This window comes from Monomorium pharaonis, chromosome 8 (assembly GCF_013373865.1).
Source record: "Monomorium pharaonis isolate MP-MQ-018 chromosome 8, ASM1337386v2, whole genome shotgun sequence".
NCBI classification, from domain to species: Eukaryota; Metazoa; Arthropoda; class Insecta; order Hymenoptera; family Formicidae; genus Monomorium; species Monomorium pharaonis.
In genome coordinates this window covers 4357161-4374370 of record NC_050474.1, presented here as the reverse complement: position 1 = coordinate 4374370, position 17210 = coordinate 4357161, and the positions used below count along the sequence as shown (strand labels likewise).

Below are 17210 nucleotides of genomic sequence, written 5' to 3'. Positions count from 1 at the left end.
CTCGTGCGCGGTGCATGTCGTCGGCGCCTGTGCTCTCGCGCGCATTCCTGCGGCTCGCAGTACACGGTTTGACTTAATAATTAGTTGCATTAAATTAAAGTGGAAAACAAAAATGAGACAGCAAAGAATATAAAGAGATTATTACCGTCATTGGCAAGTTTGCGTTTCGTACAAAGTAAAAGTCGCTACTTTTCTAAATTGGTCTAATTAATAGTTGCACATACTTTCTTCTTTCATAAATTCCTGCGGTTTGTACCTGCGTTCCCCGGAAGGATATTTAATCACGCTACTTGACAGTCAACAAAAAGTCTCAATAAACGACACGGAATCGATCGCACGAGGCAACTAAATAAACAAACATTTAGAAATAATTTCAGATATGCAAAATTAACAAATAAAACTCTAATTCAAAGTTCTCTCCCTTTTTCCACTTGCTACGTAACGTATTGAAAAGATTTTGTTCGTCACGGAGGATTTTTCGTTCTTTCGCACCCCGTTTCGTTGGCAAAAACACTGCCCCTCACCTCTGTTCGACAATTGTTGTTTCTTATGTTTTGATATTCGAGCCCGTCGTGAAACATCCATCGCTTACACAACCGTGACGTGGGGCACCAGCTGCATCCTTTTCCGTCGTATCGACGAGAATCTCACACCCGGACGTACACAAATGCGCATATGTACCATCGACCGCCATAGTACCGAGATAAAGCTCAACAGGCGAGAAAGTTCCGGAACGCGAGCGTGAAAGCAACGAATGTCGAAACTTTTGCTGATAAATAACGGACGCGACACTCAATCTCTGCGATTGAGATTTTTCGCTGTTAAGAGAGTTACGTTGCCTCAAATAACGAGCCAATCGCTGATAACAGGGCGCAGGGAAATTTTTGGCATAGAAGAACATAAGAACGTCGCGTGGTAGTACATTTCGAAGCCTCCGCGGTACAGATATCTTTGTCCGACGATACGTCCGGCAATAAATCAGTTTCAGCGCATATAAATAGTTCTGCTAATATTGATTCGTAATGCGTGGCCTGTAAAACGAACGGTATTCATAAGTGGTCGCGAGATAAAACCGTTTCGATCGCTCACGTCTGACATTTTATTCCGCTAATAATTGCGGTTCATGCCTTAGCACGTGCATCAGCACGAGGATCGATCTCCTCCGCCGCCGTGAGAAATGACGACCTTTGATAGTGCATACAAGAGAGAAAACGTCGAGCATAAATGCATCTCGTACTACTTTACACTTTGCCTCCCACACAGAAATTCAAAACTGGACCGCCGCACAAACTACCCGTAATAACGCACTTCTGCGAAGTACAGCTGCTTTTTCAAAAATATAATTCGTGAAAATCTGACACGCTACATGTCGGAATAATATATTTAATGTGAGACACAAAAAATAAAGCAATAAAATTATATAATATACATATATATAATTTATAAAGTAAGAGAAAGATTGCATTAAATTTATAACGAGTGAATCCATCGACTCGTACGTTGATTAACGGTACGCAAAATCATTAAAAATATGTACTTTATAACAAGCAATGTAGGTATGTATGCCATGAATTTCTTTTGCAACGGCTACGATGGTGATGCGGCAACGTGTAAAAACTTTACAGTCGAAATCGCGACTCCATCGAGAGGACGGACACTGTGATCCCGAGAGATCCCGGCAGTCGTGGAATTTAAATAATTCCCGATAGAAAGCGTTTTCACTTCGCTTGGCTCGCGGCGCTCGGTTAATATGCACCACCGTGGCAAGTTATGATAATGAAGTCGAGCACACTACGATCCTCGGAATTGATTTCTGATAGGAATGTGCCGAATACTGAATTTTTTAAGTAATTGAATTTATAGATAACCACGTAACCCAAAATTCATAACCAAATATTATTCAGCAATTATATAAAAATTTTTTAAATAAAAATTAAACTATTTCTTTTTTACCATAGGAAAAGAGGATTGCAAATTAGAATTCGATTAATTTGGATAAAATGGATTAAGATTAAAATCTAATTGACCACATTCATCATTCTTAATTTCCAATAAATATTTTGATATTTGATATAAAGTTGAAATCGAAAAGTTGAAATAGTCTCTCATCACATCCTTAATTTTTAACGAAGGAATTTGTGCTCTCGATGTTTATCTCGCCGATTGATCGTATTTTAAAATTGTAGAGAAAATGCCTTCCCTAAATAGAAGACAGAAGAAACGTTTGCAGCACGTCTCTCTGCTAAAACAAACCTCCGCTTCAATGGGAACACGGTTCTCAGATCGAAATGTCAAAATGCAATTGAACTTCCTACTTGCGAGCAATTGCTCGTGCGAGCGTGCCGCGCCATACGTGAAAGTGGCAATTTACTCGGACAAGAGCAACGGTGTAACGGAAAATCATCGTCGGCGACCGTCTACTTCCGGGATCCGGAATTATGGTCTCTTCACTTTTCCGCCTTGCATTGAAATCATTCTCGAATTGTATACACTAGCAAACGCGCGGGCGAAAGTGTCGCGATAAATACACACACACACACACACACACACACACACACACACACACACGTTCCTCCATCATCCTTTATCGCCACCCTCGCTGGAGGAACAAAATGCTCTGCTCGTCATTGCGCAAAATATCTGCGTAAACATCGCTCTTTGAATTTCCGTCTGGCAAAATGCCGAGCGACGTTTAATTGGACACCACCGGTGATAGCGGCTCTTTCATTCGACCAAGGGGGGGGGAGGAGGGGAGAGACGTCGCAAAATATTCTCGCGTTTCATGCATTCATAATCCTTTCGTTACCTGTAATCACCGCTCCGGAAAAGTAAAGCATCTCCGGTTGAGATTACCGACCGGCCGAGTAAGAAATTTCCATCGGCGGAAATCTTTCCAGAGCCGCAGCGATCGACCAGCACCTCCGCTCCTCCGAGATCCTGCTATTAGAAGCCGGGGAACTTCTATGGGCTTGGTCCATGGATGGCCCACTGACACAGATACCGCGCCTTTCTACGCCGTTCTGACCGATCGCCACGTTATACGTATTACTTGCGCGAGTAACGAACGTATGAACTTGCCCGTCGGGCCTGTCGTTTCAATGGTACAGGTTCCAGCGTGTGCTCCGAAGAAAAATTATCTCTCACCGCTCTTGGGTGCGCGCGACGTACGCAAAGGGGATGAGAGTAGAGGGAGACGGGGAGGAGAGCATCAGCGTCTCGGTTTTCCACCCGGCGCCTTGGATCACGCCCGAGAAAATACATCTCGATTACGTTTGCCATCGCGCCCGCGGAGAAGGCAAGAGTTTCTTCTTGGGAACGTACGAATGAAAGTCACACCGACCTGTCCGTTCCTTTCCCATAGACACGGCACGGGGGATCGTGGAAAAGTCTTCGGTAGATACACCTCGGCCGTGCCTCCGAACAGGTGAAAAGGGCGTATCGATGGAAACGCAGGGAAATTATGTACGCAACGTCTGTTCCACGAAGGTTTCAGCACGAGCGCGAATGAAGGCATGTATGTCGAATGGAAAAAAAAAAACACGGTAATAATGAAATCGACGTGCACACAGAGATCAAACAAATTGCTTTGCTTATAAATTCCTTGCGCAATTATTAGAGTCAATTTCCTCTTTACAAATGCAGAAATATGAGCAATTTTTTAAGAGATTGATTCCCTAGCAAACTAAACTTTTAGAAGACTAACGGATAATACTATTACATTATGTGCAATTTGATTGGTTTGCTCATTCAGAAATCATTTGCGGAAATTACAGGTTAAGTTAAACATTCCCCTGACAGCATTCAGCAACACAGGCGCGAACGTTTACGCAATTTTAAAGTAAAGTCGATCAAAGAAAATTGTGTATTAACAATAATCTCTCGCAAAACTTTCTCATTTCAGAAATTTTATCTGATGTAATTATACAGCGAGCAGTAAGAATATTTTCTTACCTCTGTTATTCTTTTCACGGGTTGGTGCAGATTTAATTTCCCTCCAAATTTTTCTGCCACCTTTTCGGCGTGCGGATTCTAATTGGGATGTTAATGAGACGTCGTCACGCGAGTAATTTTTCAAACGAAATTGGATGTGAAACTCGAGAGCCCAGCGAACTTGATTATTGTTCTTTCATGAGTCTAAGTCCGCTCGATTCGCTGACCCAATTCGCAGGCCCATCGGCCGTTCCTCCGTGTCGGCAATTCACCTGTATCAGGATCGGATCCGAGAATGAGACAGGGAGCGGAGGAAAATGAGAGATATACGCGCGCTACGTATGCAAGCGATCTCTTCCTCTCCCATCGGGCGAAAGGCACGCCGCGATTCATCTGGCCTTGGCTCTGCGTCGGAAATAACACCTACAAAAATTACGGTTTTGTTAATAAATATCTAAAAAAATTTAAGTTGCAACACGGATTCAGAAATAACTTTTGTTAGACTATCAAAATGATTAGGAGCCTTTCAAACTAGTTGTCAGCGTGTCAAACCTATTTGCAACATTGCTCGTCATATTTCGACGTTCTTCATAATTATTTTTGTGTCCAACGCAAAAAAAAAAAATTATGTTCGGATCTGTATCGAGTTAAACATTTAGGGGTACTTTGACAAAACCGTCTCTCCGTGAATGATCTTAATATCTTAAGATATCGCTGTGTATCTCCTTTACGTGTTTCGCGAATTTCTCGAATACCGTAGTTCGGCCCTGTGCAAGACCCGCGCGCGCTCATGCAGCGCATCCAACGACGGGGCCCGGATGTGGGCCGAATGTTCCACCAAATTCCCAATAGCCTCGGGCTCATAACGGATCGGCATATTAAACTCCCTCCACGCTTCCTTCCCGCACGGTAATTGCTTTATGCAAATATTTACACCTTGCCCACCCGTATTCGCGTATGCTAATCGGCTCCTCGTGTTTCTTTTCCTCCCGGTACGCGCATAAGGATGTTTTTGTCATTTCGCGTAGAGCCCGGCACTCTCTCCGGTAAGTTCTATCGTAATAATTTTAGCAAAAATGTTAGATTGCGGTCAGAGATCATTTCAATCGCGCCAAGATCCGCGTCCAGCATGGATAATCCGTGGCACGTGGACGGGACCCCGCTTTCTGCGGCAGCTTTCTCCGCGTTCAGGCGCGATACGATGCGGAATCGAAAGCAAAATCGTTCGATTGAGATGGGGACAATTTCTCGAGCGGTGGGACGACGTTTAATTATCACCTGCACAAGTCCGCGCGCAGCTAATTCCGTGACGGTATAGAAACCCGCTCTACGATATAAATCGCGAGAATCGAGCGCAATTCAATATATTGAGTAATTTAATTAAAATTCTATTAGGATACGATTTCACTCGAAAAGCGAAATGAAAAATGATATTATCAAATGATATTCTATTATCAACTCGCCTTCTTGTGCGAGTAGAATTAGCGTATTAGCGAATAGAATCGAGTTCAGAGCATAAAAAACCTGACATTCTCTCTCTCTCTTTCTCTCTCTCTCTGTAGTTGCAACGATGTTCTACTTCATTATACGCGTGTTTCCTTTGATTAAATTGTCGTATCTAACATCTGGTGATTGTGTATGAGCAAAAGTATTGCGAATGTCACTTTTTTACGATCGGTATCACACTGGTACATGCACAACGAGGCGCGATCAATAAGTCGCTTCGCGCTCCCGCCATCCTTTCCTTTCCGTTCTGCGTTCCAATTCTAATCTTGCAACTTCGCTACTCTCGATAGACCGTCTGCGTGTTTCCGTCGTCTTTTTGCAATCGTCCGTCTCAACGGATCTAGACGCGCTATCACTTTTTAAATTTCCGCTGGAAAATCGGGACGGACACGGCGACCCGGAAAGTGACGACATTGGAAAATGATAACCGCCGCCAAAAGGTTCAATATCGCCGGGCAAGACCGCGAGGATCGCTGTAGATCAACCGCAGGATGATCTCAATATGCGAAACTTTCGAGATAAAACTGGTTTCCCGCATGCATATCGGAATTTGTCCTCGATACATCTCATTAGCTGTATACATCCTACTCGATATATCCTCCCTCATTACACGTGAAACGGAATTTCTTTGCGCTGACAGTTGGTCTTTTCAACGCTACGTTATTACTCTTAGACAGTTACGATTCCATCAGGTGCGAAATAGTTCGAAGCTGACAGTTTTCTACGAAGACGCGCTAAATATATAATTGCTTATATAATAAAGAAAATCGAGCTACGTTTTTTATCGACGGCCGTGACTCTTGCCATTTCGGACGAGAGACGAGATGTAAGCATAGTGTATATGCTTAAGATTCCGCATTCTTTCACGTGTCGTCGCGTCTCTTGCCTACCAGTCTCGTCCCCAACGTGCGAAATTAGCGAGAGTAGGCTAGTAGGCGGAAGAAATTGCCGAGTTAAGTAAACGTTCTATTAAACATTGTGTTTACATGCTCGTTGACACTCGACACGCCGCTGATTGTTCCGAGTGAAGAGAGCCGCTTCGACGCGAATACATTTGTATCCGCTGCTTGACTACTCGCGGGATTATCTACTTGACATCTTGAATAAAAATGCGCCGGAGCTTTCGCGACGTCACAGCCGTCAATTTGTGTCAATTATTTTGTAAGGAAATAATATAAAATTAAATGTAAAATGCTACTCGCGCAAAAGTGAACCAGTCTTTTTATACATATATATATAATATATATATATATATGATGCATGAGAATCAGACCGTGCAACTTGTGAGAATACGTCGAATAAGACAGTTCACATAAAATTCGCTTTTGCATATCATTAGCAGCAGGACTTTTATATGCGTAATACACGGTTGTTATGTTAGAATTCAGGCTATTTTCTTAAACGATGGACTTGTCCTTGATGAAGAGAAAATTAAGACGTTACATCCTATTAATTATGGTAGTCTTTTTTAATATATAGCATAATTGTCAATAAGCTTGAGAAAAATGACGTCATGGGTTTTCTCGAGCTAGATTCGCAGTACGGGCGGTGAATTCGAATTTCCGCGTATCGTCCATGACGAGCACGGTACCTCGTTAGTACAGTAAATTATTAACGAATCACTGCACGGCGAGTTATTTCAAAGTTGGCCGACGGTGCGATAAAGCGTGAATATCTCCCGAGAATATCTTTTTCGCGCTTATTATTATTATTATTACATCGTTCGCGCGCGCATTTCTTCGACTCCTCTTTTTTTTCTGCCCGATATCATTGCCCGGATTCTCCTCCCTTGACCCTTGTCTCCTTTTTTCATCGTTCGTCGTCATATGAAAAATTGATTCACGGTACGTTACATATCCAGCGCAAGAACAAGTGTCGGGGCAAGGAAGGAAGCGGGACTCCGTTTATGTGTATCCACTTGAAGTAGGAGAATCCCCGAGCGAGGGACAACAATGAAACAATGAAACAATTATGCGTATTGAAGAAAGAACGGCAAATATTTTACAGCCCAAATTACTCCGAATATCGCTATTGTTTACAATTGAAACATTGGCATACGAAGATCGAGATATCAATTGAATCATTTAGATAAATTTGAGAAAGATAAATTTTATTTATTATATAACCGTTTGAATTTCTCGCAATTTAATGTTGTGAATTTTTTCTTAGAATGCAGCGCAATATCGATGTCAAGATTTTAACCTGGAATATGTAATAGCCGGCGTAACGTTAAAAGATTATTGTAAGCCGGTTACGAACGTGCTGTAAAACTTCGGCCTACTTGCACACTACCTTTTAATTTTCCCGTAATGCACGTAATACTGCTTTAGAAGCTAAAACACAAACAGTCGGGGTTGAAGATTATAGCGTATTCAACTTGGAGCCTACGGCACCTCATGATCTCCTTCTCTACTCTCTTTCTCCGTGCTCTTAATTCCCCCGTAAAGAATTATTATGATTAAAGAGAAAATAGCTCGACGTTATCATTATTGTCGGCGGGACTTATTATTGATTGTTTCCGGATCGTTGGTGTAGCGTGATTACTTGGTTATATCATATCCGAATTGCGAAACCGTCAAAGTTAAACCATAAAGTTACACAAAATTACGAGGAAGTATTAATAACTAACGTTTACTAACTACGTTAATAACTTGCCATTAATTAAATTTTATTTTTACTTGAAAGAGAGACTCTCACTTGGGTTTGTTATATAAATAAGTTTCGAAATATAAAAATAATCGCTCTCTTTCTTTCTCTCTCCACACGGCTGAATTAAGTCCGGCCTTGACCGGTACTTACTACTGAAGACTCTATTGTACATCGGTGATTTTCACTGCTACAGAAACATCGAGTACACCAGTCTGTTGCCTCTAGAAAACAATGGTCAATATCGAATGCGATCTGCGTGGCGAAGTTCGAGACCGGTGCCGGACGAGACGGCTCATTAATAATCCTCCGCCATCCACACGCTTTTTTCCTCTCGCGGCGACTCGCCAATAGCGAGGTGGATCCTCTTAGGGAATTAGAAAGTGAATTTCTGACATTTGGGTCGCGGAGAGACCTGACTCTACCAACGTAATGTTTAATTTATAACCGCGATAAGAAGCCTATAGTATTAATCACTCTACGTGAGAGCGACATAATATTGCGGCATTAATTATTATCGCAACCAATTATTGGCGCATGTTTGTGTGCGATTACTACATTAAATCATTAATCTAAACTAACATAGCGTAAATTAATAATAACGAATATTACGGTAATACGTGACATTTCATTTCATACATTACTGATTGAATCAAATAATTGTGAGTACTAATAGATAAATAAAAATATCCAAGCTCTATATACAATGTAATTAAATACTTATATTCTAATTCATCTTCACAGTATCAAAACAGTATCACACTTTTCTTAAAATTTCTTATAAAATTATTATAAAATAAAGCAAATCTTTCTACGATGTTCTTTTGCAGCAGAGTTGTCTCTCAAGCTCACGAAATAATAAAATCTTTAATATAATTATACGCTTACATCTACGTCAGATAAAAGATTAATTAATAGGCAAACAACGAAGTGAAACGTTTCCCTGTTACCTTCGCGGGAAGGTGGCGGGGTCGGAACTTCTCGCCACTCTCGCACTTTCACCCTCACTCTCCAATGGACGACACTTTTACTCGTGTTAGGGCGAATTGCTGCATGTATTTGTCGAATAATAGTAGCTATGTCTAATGCTATAGCATTCGAAACACGTGTCAGCTCTTCCAGCAATTTTATTCCGTTTTATCGCAATCGACTTCTATTGCCATTTGAAAACAAGTCCGTTTGAGAATTAAAAATTTGTACATGTTAGGTTACAAATATGAAAAATGTTAAATTTTATAATGTAAACCCTTTATGTTTGAATTTTATAAACTATTTGTAATCTTCAACCTGGCAATTTTTCTACAAATTTTTAAAGTGTAACTGTAATGTTCATAAATAAATTGAATTTAACAAAATCAAAGTAATGTAATCTTTTAAAATTTGTGTTTATAAAATAGGACTGTAATTGTATGTGTAAAGCTCTGTAATGCAATCTACAAAGCTTTGTAATGCGATACGCACGAGTCCAATCAATAGAAATTTTTCATTGCAAAAGCGCTATTGTGAAACGCTTTCACATTCGCAAAATGAAATCCTAACTGAATTAGTCATTAATTTAAAAGACAAGTGTCATTATTGCATTGGAATTATATATAAAAAAAAATCTCAAGATATGCTCTTAGATCCTCACGATCAGGTATTACCCAATATTCTAATAATAGCAATGGAAAAATATATTCTATAATATTAACAATATAATAACAAATGGTGTCTTTTTTTCAAGAGTAGTCGCCATAAAAGAAATATTAAATGATGAAAGTTTTATAATATATATTACGTTACACCGTCTTTTAATGCTGTCGAAAAGGTACGTTCTTGCGATTCATCGAATTTCAGTGCGCTGTGTAAAATTACAGCTATTTTCTGATGCCATTATAAATACAGTTACAATGATTCATATATATCTCTTAAGAGTAGTTTCACCTTTTGAGCATAGAGAATTATATATGACGAAACGGAGAAATTATTAAAATAATAGTCACTCGTTATTACAAAGCAAATAAGATACGCGGCTTCTTCAGTATTCCTGTATTTATTCTCATCAAAAAGGCTTTTAGAGATTTACGCGGATTGATTTTTTTCAACGAAGTCTAGATAGATGTTACGAGCACGCAGTATCCGTTTTCCTACTTCATCGCCGATATCTCGCACGCAGGTATGGCGTAAACTATCAAGCAGCATGTACAATGATGTAAAAGGTGGTCCTTGTAACAGCAAGAACCGTATATCCGTTTGTCCGGCCATTCTCTTGGCTGTCGGACACGCTGTCGGTCACGTGTGTCCAACTGCCAACTCACGTGGCAGCAGGCGTGCATTAAAAGATAGCGCTTGTACAGAGTATCTTTCTTAATGCCATGTCACAGAATATTTTAATGATTTTTTTTTTAGATTAATTAGAGCCAAGATCCCAATGCAAAAATTCAAAATCATAATTTAGTTTTTTTCAATCCCAAGTATGCTCAGTAAAAAAATCATAATAAAAGAATAATTTATCCAAAAAAAGAAAAATTGCGAACATCTTTGGATCTTGGTAGTGTTATCGTTTTTCATATTTTTTAAAGATTTTTTGTCTTTCCGTGTATGTTCGTTGGCACGTGAGTTAGCATGTGATCGACATGAATGATGCATACTGCATGTGGACGCATATATGCACATGATTAAATGTTTGCGCTAAATCTGAGTCATGGCCCGAGGCAAGAAATCTATGAAAAAGATATTACATTTAACTGCAATATTATTCATAGATTCTTTGCCTCAGATTAAAAGATAATTCAACACTCACCGACACAACGCGCAGTAGCAGAGTTGTAACACGTTAATCTGTAAAATAGCATAAAATACAATTATTTAATAATGTCCAAAGTATTTCAGAACATAATCATTACATAGAATTTTGTTTCTCAGAAATAAGCATTTCATAAAATAATTATGTATAAAATTTGATTAAAAATCTTTTTCTTAAATACAAAATTTTATAAAATCTTAAATAAAATACATGCAAGTATCTTATTAAGTAGTTGATTTTTTTCATTTTTGTATAAGCCGAGTGAATAATCCGAGTAAATCCCAGAAAACACAAATCAGAATAAATTAATACATTTCTGTGAATAACAAATATATGGCTTCCAGATCTCCCCTTTCTTTCAAGTTCCTTCGTTACACTTATGCTAATACGCACTTGCAAAAACAGTTAATTGGGTTCGCACGTTAGTCACGTTATGTTCGCGGAATCTAGACTACGGTGATTTTGTGTGTATGTGTGTGTGTGTGCAGGGCACTCCCGACGTTAATCGCATGCGACACGCGCTTTACCGTATTGCGACGGAAGGAAGAGTATGAATGCGGAAAAAGCATGATCGCAGGAAGTTACGATCCGCTCGACGTCTTGCAGACTTGCAGTTTAACGAGAAACGGGGAAACGTTAATTCAGAAAGTTTTAATGAACCACCGATGTTCCAAACGTCAAATTAATACTATGCTTAATATTGACAAATATCAATATATAAAGTTAATTATAATTGTGCTTCCTAATCAATATATTAATTTGTTCGACCGTAAAACTGACGTCCAAAATATGCAAAAAGTTCAACACTGTATTTATTTTAATTTTCAACACTTAATTTATTTTGAACGTGTAGAGAATGTAGAAAACGTGCTAGTAATAAACGGTCGACCTACATCTCAAATTTTTTGTATCTATTCGTATCGCATTATATGATCGCTCTGCTCCGAAAATAGACTATATCATGTTCACAATTCAATTTTCAAATTAGCAATGTGTAATTTCAACGGCGTTTATAGCATAAATGTCACTGAACAGACAAGATAAGTGATTGTACTTCGTAAAGCGAATTTCAAAGGTAAAAATAAAAATAATATCAGTAAGAATTTATACATGACAAATATGCATATATTAATTCGTGCGTTTCTCCATATATCTATTTTGATATTGTGATGTTGACATTATTTCTGTTACAAACAAATGAAATTTAATAGATAGCAAAACTATGTCATCAAGGTTGCTTGCTGTACGTCAGCGAATCGTTTTGGTAACATGAGATAGGATTTATCGATTTCGATGAAGCAGACAAATAGAGCAGCAAATAGTACCGTTACTAATAGTCGTCGCAGAAATCACTGTCGTCCTTTGTCTTCATTTCTGATATTTTTGCGATATTCTCTTTTTTTTTATTAACTTCAGAGATGCAATTGCATTAAATATATGCATAAATTTAGATACATAAAAAAAATAAAACAGGAATTATCTATTGCTCTAAGAAAATAGGTATACCCCAAAAAATACTTGAATTTTGCTGAATATATTAATAATCTAATCTTTTAATCATTAATTTTTTAATTTCTATTAGAAACAGTATATTTTTTAAACAAAGAGTTCACATCTTCTCCCGTTATATTTTAAACAAAAGTTTTTTTTACTAAAAATCAGTAACATCGATCTAGGCGTCATGTAAATAAAACGCATTAGCATTTCTTTCTCGCCCATCGGTTTACTTTCTTTTACGCTCGCACGAGCGCGACCCATGTTAGCCGTGTCAAGAAATATTTCTGCGACATGAAAGAGTAAGAAAGACGTTGGATATTGCGGAAGCAACTTGTTATTTTCCGGTTGGTTGACTGGACAAAGCTACCTGATGGATATTGAACTCACGAATCTCACCGTGGACTTGTCGCTTAAACGGCGAGCAAACGCGACGTCACGCATGACAGGGGTTACAACAAATAGCAGCAAATAATGCTAAACGATATTTACATTACGCAAATTTTTCCGTAAGTTTCTTTCTTTGGAGATCTCCGACTTTCCGCGGTATTCCAAAATCGTTACAGCAGAAATGTCAAAAGCATGAAATATGAAACAGCTCAAATAAAAATTATATAGCTGGAACAATTTTGACGTACCTAATTACTTTAAATGTATACATCCGCAAAATTGACCTTTAGCGTGCGTGCTAAAGTGATAATTCAAGGAATTTGTATCTATGCGAGAGCATATTCGTTACTGCCACTTGTTACCGATTCCCACGTTCAAACGCTTTCTCTCTCGAACCCGTTCCGTGGCGCCCGAGGCGCGGGACTTTATGCTGCTTTTGTAAGTTTTAGTGGAAGATCAATAAGTTCCCAATTAACGCGAAACAATAGCGCGCAGAGTCATTTGTGACTCGATCAAAATATCTCGGTGAAAATTTCACGAGGATACCTCGGAGTACATAACTCGGAGTAATTGAATTTCTAATCGCTCGGATGTTTCCATCCCTTTGTAAATTCTTCGGTATATTATTTCTTGCGAATGCAATGAATTAAATGATAAAAGATGAACAAAGGTACCGACGCGAAACGTCCTGGGTATATATGCCGTTCGGTTGCAAGAAATGATTGAGCAAGCGAAAGTAATCATCATTATTCTTGGTTTACCGCATGTATCTACGCGTGTCGCAGCTCAAAGCAAACACGCATTCCCAAATGGCTGCATTGGACTATTACACGGTCAGTTAACTCGTTGCTCGCAACGTGAGAAATTAATTCATAACCGCCGCGGCAAAATCAGATTTCGACAAGATGTGTGGAGCGTTGGCTTCCTCATCGTACATTGTTCTCTCTTTTTGGGAAAGGGCTTTCACCGGAAAGCGTAGACGTTAATATGATTCGTCATTGTCTCACGTAAGCATCACAAAGTTAAACGCGGAAATTCAAAAGATTTTATCGAAAAGAGATAGGAAAGAATTTTCTCATAACATTTATTCTAAAAGTCATCATAGTCCTAGGTAAAATTCGAAAAAGTTTATTTTGGTAATTCTTTTCTGGTCTATTAATATGTATTACATATTTTATATTTTAACATAAAATAACGTAACAGTAAAACATAAAATGGAACATATTTAATTATTAATTATTGTAACTATAAAATTAAATTTCAATGACTTAAATTTATTAAACAGTTTCTTTATTGTTTTAATTAGAATAAATTTCAAGTAACGACGTAAACATATAAAATAACTTATATAAATACATATCTCTTAAAAACATTTATCATTATCGATTACGTTACATGGAAATATGAATACTGTAATGTAAAATTTATAATATATAATATAATAAATTTGTTATATTTATATTATAAATTTTACCGTGCGCAGCATTCATATTTTCATCTAACTTAATCAACAATGATAAATGTTTCAAGAGATATATGTCTTCGTTAGTCTTCGTTGTCTCTTTATTTCACACACGTCTCGCATATCGTATTGTTCTTGACTAGGTACGGTCCGTAATGTATATGATGTCGCCCACTGTTAAAAGTGAGATTGAAATCGTTTGTCTCGCATTAATCGACGACTGGGTTACCTTGGTATTCGCGTCGCTCTCACTTATCTCGCTTAAAACTTACAACACGTATCGTCAGGGTTAACGCAAACACTCACCGAATGCACAGATCGTTATATAGCAAAATCTTAATTGTTTTGAATGATGAAACATCAACATAAATAATGTCAAAAATGCAAATTTAAAATACGCTTGAATTGCGTAAGTAGAGAGCGCAATTTTTAGGAGTAAAGTTCCAACTTTTAGAAAGTGGCGAGATTAAACGCATTTATGGATTTGCAATGCTCTTTTTATTGCGGAATGTTGACGACCCTATCTATCATTGTGGAATCTCGTTGGCGCAACACACCACTTGTCGCCGTTGTTAAACGAGCCCCGCCGAGATTGCCCCCTCTCACGGCGAGAAAAATCTTTCGGGCATTAGTCGCGGATTCATAGATAGGGCGACATGAATGGACGAATTGTTTCTTACGAAACGAACGTAATCCTCGGAGGATTTCTCCTCGCTCGCGTACCGCGCAAGAAAACCAGCTCAAGGTAGCCTTCGCCTATGCAACCGCAATTATGCAGCTGCGTACGTGGAAGTCGATCGTCAGGTGGACCCGCGCCGTATCTCCTTACCGACTCACGAATACAAGTAAACGCGCATTCAAATACCAGAAGCTGGAACTTACGATGTCGTGCAAGCGCGCGCGAGAAACTATGCGGGAAAATTATGCGCGAAATCATGCAACTTGAAAGTAGCAGGAATGTCTCGTCGACACGTCACACTGCCATCCGGAACGTTGTTGTCGCAACTGTTCGCTCGCAATCTTGCGTTATGTAGAGCTACAGTTTCGTTAAGGAATGTGTACGTACAAATAAGTTTATTATATTTGTGCGAAACCCCCGGTCCCAAACTTAATATGCATGATGAGTCGATGCGGCAGACTGGCGTAATGCAACGTCGCGGTGCATTTCATAACGTGACTCGCGTAAGTCGCGTTGAAATAACGTGTGCACGCGGTGCACGATGTCGAACACGAATCCTCTCTCCCACGTACGTCGCGGCGCGACCGCGATCGTTACCGATTGTTGGGTAACGTGACGCGACGCGACCGGTTTGTCGGGGGCCGCGAAACGGCCCGGTTGCCCGGAGGCCAGACGCTAGGGAAAGAAGGGCGACGCGAAGTCGACCAGCTGACCCAATGTGCCCGGGGACGAGAATGACCTCGGTGCGACGGTCCCGATTGCCGTTGATACCGAGAAGTGCCCGTCGTCAAATAAACCGGATGTCACCTGTCCCGGTCACTTCGCAAGTTCAACGTCACTACATCATTGAGCAATAATCGCCCGAACATAAAGCCCGAAACATTCCGGAACCTCGAAATGTTTCAATTCCGTGACAAATTTGTTTTTCACGCGATTGTTCACGATAAAAGAAAGAATGACCGAGAATAATACATGATAGAGTTAAATTTGCCGCTGACTTTTCTACGTGGATCAACCTGTCACGACAATCAAGTTCTATATGCTGCAATATAGAAAGGTACTCGTAGCTGTCCATCGAGATGTAGTATGTACAGTCACGTATACACGCAAGTGCACAGACGCTCACGTGCACACGGGAGGGAAAACGACGTAGTAGAGATATTCCTCGCGAGAAAAGGAGTCGGTCAGATAACTGTACGTCGCGGCCTCCGGACATCTTCGGTGTCGCCGGCGTCTGGAGTCCTCTTTATGCCCATTCCCATGGACACACGCACCTTCCTAGACACAAAGACATTTGCCTTCGCTTTTTCTCACTTGTCTGCTCCCTCTCGATTTTTTTCCCTTGAATTGTGAGTAAACGCGCAATTAACTCCTTGAGATCCCCGGAAATATCTTATGAGTGTACTTGAAACTATCAGCTCTTTCTCTCTCGCTGAAATATCAAAAGGAAAACTACTGTCGCGATATGAAAAAAATTTCTGCGTATATGAAAAATGTCAATGTGATGACATCCGCATGACGCATAGCAGTTATTTCGCTAGGAGCTGTGACGATGACCAAATGAAGCTCCTACTCCTATCATGACATCCTTCAATAATTTCCTTTCACCACCCACGCCTTCTGTGTCGAAATATCAAAGCAACCTTGCATTTCGCTCACACATGCAAATTAAACGTATTAAATAAATTAAAATTAAAGATATATATGCATTAAAAAAAAAATCATTCTTTTCTCTTGTTACAGATGGAGTTTTATCGAATAATGTTAGAGCCTCCAGGGTAGAAAGAGATCTAGAGGGTAAGTCTCTTCGTAAATGTTTGCGCAACGTGTCTAACAACTGTATGCTAGTCGTGATACATTTACGACACCTGAATCACACCGATACACGTAAACAAGGATTGCACTCAAAATCGAACTCTTCCCAAACTATAGTTGTATATGATAAAAATTTTTACTTTTTTTTGCCTCGACGCTCCTGCGCAACGAAGTTTGAGTGCAAGCTTGTAACATCGAACAATCTTTCCGCTTTATTCTTTGTCTCTGCTCTCTAATTTATCTCTTCTCACGATACATCATTTTATGTATCTCAATTATACTCATGTGCGTGTTGACGCGAGGTGCGGCCGTGTAAATAATTTCTCAAGCAGGTACTACACTTTCCTGTCGCTGAATTGACTACAATATGCATCATCTTGTTTCGGTGGTATCTGGTTTTAAGATCATAGATCAATTGCAAGATGTTCCTCCCCAAGACATGAAAATTTATCATATGCTTCTAGATATTTTAAATTCTCTAAAAAAAAAATTAAAAATAATAA

General features: G+C 39.4%; 2 protein-coding genes across 2 annotated transcripts in view; one reads left to right on the top strand and one right to left on the bottom strand.

Moving 5' to 3' along the window:
• The window catches only part of LOC105828917 (dynactin subunit 4), a 33009-nt gene extending 30073 nt beyond the window's left edge, over positions 1 to 2936 (bottom strand). The window contains exon 1 of the mRNA XM_036291381.1: positions 2807 to 2936. The gene's annotated coding sequence lies outside the window, so the exon portion shown is untranslated. The remainder of the gene's footprint in view (positions 1 to 2806) is intronic.
• LOC114254309 (mucin-12) overlaps positions 1 to 17210 on the top strand; it is a 50423-nt gene that overhangs the window by 24619 nt on the left and 8594 nt on the right. Inside the window, exon 4 of the mRNA XM_036291380.1 lies at positions 16636 to 16689. Within this exon, the coding sequence (XP_036147273.1) occupies positions 16636 to 16689 (54 nt within the window). The remainder of the gene's footprint in view (positions 1 to 16635; positions 16690 to 17210) is intronic.